The 2,791-nt window shown below is 52.7% G+C and overlaps 1 protein-coding gene across 1 annotated transcript; it reads right to left on the bottom strand.

Moving 5' to 3' along the window:
- Window positions 1-297: 297 nt before the first annotated feature.
- Window positions 298-2,150, bottom strand: LOC124700065. Its single transcript, XM_047232256.1, has 2 exons — window positions 1,734-2,150; window positions 298-1,117 (listed from the first exon to the last, which is right to left on the bottom strand). Exons 1-2 carry the CDS (start codon window positions 1,884-1,886, stop codon window positions 641-643), a joined length of 630 nt encoding a protein of 209 aa, XP_047088212.1. The 5' UTR covers window positions 1,887-2,150; the 3' UTR covers window positions 298-640.
- Window positions 2,151-2,791: the final 641 nt, after the last annotated feature.

Raw genomic sequence — 2,791 nt, 5'->3', positions numbered from 1 at the left:
GCACTCCACCGCGCTGCTGCCTGCAGCTCATCAAAGCTCTGCAGCTGCGACGTCAAACTCCTCATCATCATCATCCCGACATTAAAATGGGGCGGAAAAAACCCGTGACGCATCCCATAATTAAGAGCGAACTGGTCGCATCCATGTCCATGTTCATGGCATTTAATCCGCGGCTACATCTGCAATGAATGGGGATTACGATGATCGATGAGTGTCCGCCACGATTCCCGTGCCATATTGTACGCCCGCAGCAGAAGTAATAACTGAAGCGATACTGGAAATGAACAAATCGGACGTGCAGTAATGGGATGCTTTTGATTGATCATGTCCTATGGATTGATTTCTGACAGATTTTGGGGATGCCGGCCGGCCATACATACTGGTACTGGTAGTAACAGTGGTAACTGGAAATTACTAATGGACAAGCAAAAATTGGGAGCCCCCTATGTACCGCAAGGATTCTTCTTCTAGGAGGTCGCTCTCGGCGGCCGCATGGGCAACTGGAGTCGTGGCGAATCGGAGCACCCGGCATATACCTACCTAACGCGCCGACGAGGATGATGACTGACAGACCGACGACCATCTCTACTTCTTCTTCTTCATCCTGCCGTAGCTACGTAGTTCGTACGGCGGTGGACGGCTAGGTTCCGAGGAAGCCGACGTTGAGGTCGATCCTTGGCTTCTTCTTGTGCGTGGGGGCCGACGGGGGCGGCGGCACGTGGGACTCGCAGCGCGGGCACCGCGGGTCGCTCCGGGAGATGAGCACGTAGAGGAAGCACCGCGGGCACGCCGCCGCCACCATCCCCCCGCCCCCGCCCGCGGCGGACGGCGAGTCGCAGCCGTCGCCCTGCTCCACGGCGCCGCGCTTCACGGAGGACGTGGTCACCGACGACGACGAAGGGGAGCCGCCGGCGCTGAGCTGCTGGTGACCTGGGTGCTGCCCCTGCTTGCCGCGCTCGAACCGCTCCAGCGCCGTCTTGACCTTCTCGATCGTGCACACGCTGTGGTACGTCGTCGTGGCCGCGGCATGCGCTGATGCCGGTTCTGCCGTCGGCGTAGTGGCGGCGCCGGAGACGGGGAACAGGTTGAGGTCCCGTGTCGACGGCGGGCTCAGGTGCTTGTGCAAGGGCGACTTGCCGGTCTGCACGCAAGGAAAAAAGAATAAATCAATGCCATGCAGCGGGAGATTAATAGCTGTTCAGGCAATAACACCGGCGATAATAGCACTCGAACTGCCTGCTGTAGTTAAAGATTCTTCCATGCTTCACGCTGCCACAACTTAAAATTGCCGGGAACAAAACATGGCAGACACGTGAAATTCAATAAATTAACTGGCGAGAATTCGAATTCGACCGAACCGAGAGAACAATCGCTAATCCATATCCTAACTGCCGAATAAAATAGTTTCTGGAATCTAAGTAGAGATTTTTTTTGCTGGTCTAGCAACCTAGTCTACTTATACTGATTATGCTGATTTTCTAAACCTCGCGGTCGTCTACTCGTCTCTGCTGTTAATACAACCGCTCAACACGCCATTGACAAGTCATTACTACTAATCCCGATCAGATTTCTTGACCGGAGTAACTAACTCCACGTGGGAAGAGAAGGAAAACAAGTCAGAAAGTCATAGTTAACCACGGGCGGTCCAACCCCGAATTCCCAATTGAGCACGCAAGGAAGAAGAAGCCAGAGGGTGACACAGACAGAGCACTCGTGGAACGGAAGCAGAGCACGAGTTGGAGTTGCGTACGTACCACGGCGGCGTCGTGCCTGGCGGCTTCTTCGCCGGCGGTGGCGCAGCCGCCGAGGAAGTCCCGCGTGACGAGCTCCGCCGCCATGCCGCCGTCCGCCGCTCGAGACATGAACCCAACTGCCTCAGCAACCATCTAGCAGCACGCCTGCATGCAACCAGGTTCTAGCCCCCAACTAATCCGACGAACAGCAACCGCGAGAGACAAAAGTAGGAGAAGAATCGAGATGGGAAGGAAGATCTAGAGGGGCGCGTGCGTGCAACCGCGGGAGAGGAGGAGAAGGAGGGGGAAGATAAATGGGATGGAGAGGGAAAGAGGGGGGTGTTTTGGAGGCACGTATGGGCGCCATTAATTAGGGTGTTGGAAAGGGAAGGCATGAGGACAAGATGTGCATTCAATGCTTGGGGTGGGAGCAATAACGCATTGATGGCTGGCTCGTCCCCGGTAGTGTGTGTGTGTGTGATGTGTGACGGACGAAACCAGATGGGGATGGACCACCGCGCCCTCGCTGCACTGCGACCTGCTACTGGTGCCCTTGCCGCCTGTTGCTGAGTGAATGAATCCTCGCTCATCACGCATCCATCGCCTCTCTCATCTCTAATTATCGCACTCTTTCAATAGTGCGAGGATTATGTGCTCCGCGCACTGTATCAACTATTCAGGGCTCCTTTGAGAATTTGTAAAAGAATTATGTACTATTTAGATTCTATAGAAAAAATTTATATACAAATTATTTCATTAATAGAAACATGTCCTATGAAAACTAATTCTATACGATATTGTAATGTAACTCCTATAGAAAAAAGCATTAGGTCATACCTTATAGAAAAATCCATTTGCTACATTCAAATACACTCCATCTTCTCATAGATTTGAAATGAGCATGGCATCCCGACCTTATGTTTTCCCTATTCCTATGTTTTTTTCCTATCCTATGAATTAAAGGAGGACAAAGATTTTTGTGAGTGTCGGATACAAAACAACGCCCAGCCGCATGCCTCAAAATATTTCTGTTCGGCGCAACCAATGGCGAGTTGCTC

Source organism: Lolium rigidum, chromosome 3 (assembly GCF_022539505.1).
Source record: "Lolium rigidum isolate FL_2022 chromosome 3, APGP_CSIRO_Lrig_0.1, whole genome shotgun sequence".
NCBI lineage: Eukaryota > Viridiplantae > Streptophyta > Magnoliopsida > Poales > Poaceae > Lolium > Lolium rigidum.
This window is presented reverse-complemented; position numbering and strand designations above follow the sequence as displayed.

Excerpts from the sequence above, each read along its gene's own strand:
- LOC124700065 (XM_047232256.1), bottom strand. The coding sequence starts at position 1,886 with ATGGTTGCTGAGGCAGTTGGGTTCATGTCTCGAGCGGCGGACGGCGGC. Across the intron at positions 1,118-1,733 it reads TACGTACGCAACTCCAACTC|CACCTGAGCCCGCCGTCGAC; the intron begins GTGCTCTGCTTC and ends CCCTTGCACAAG.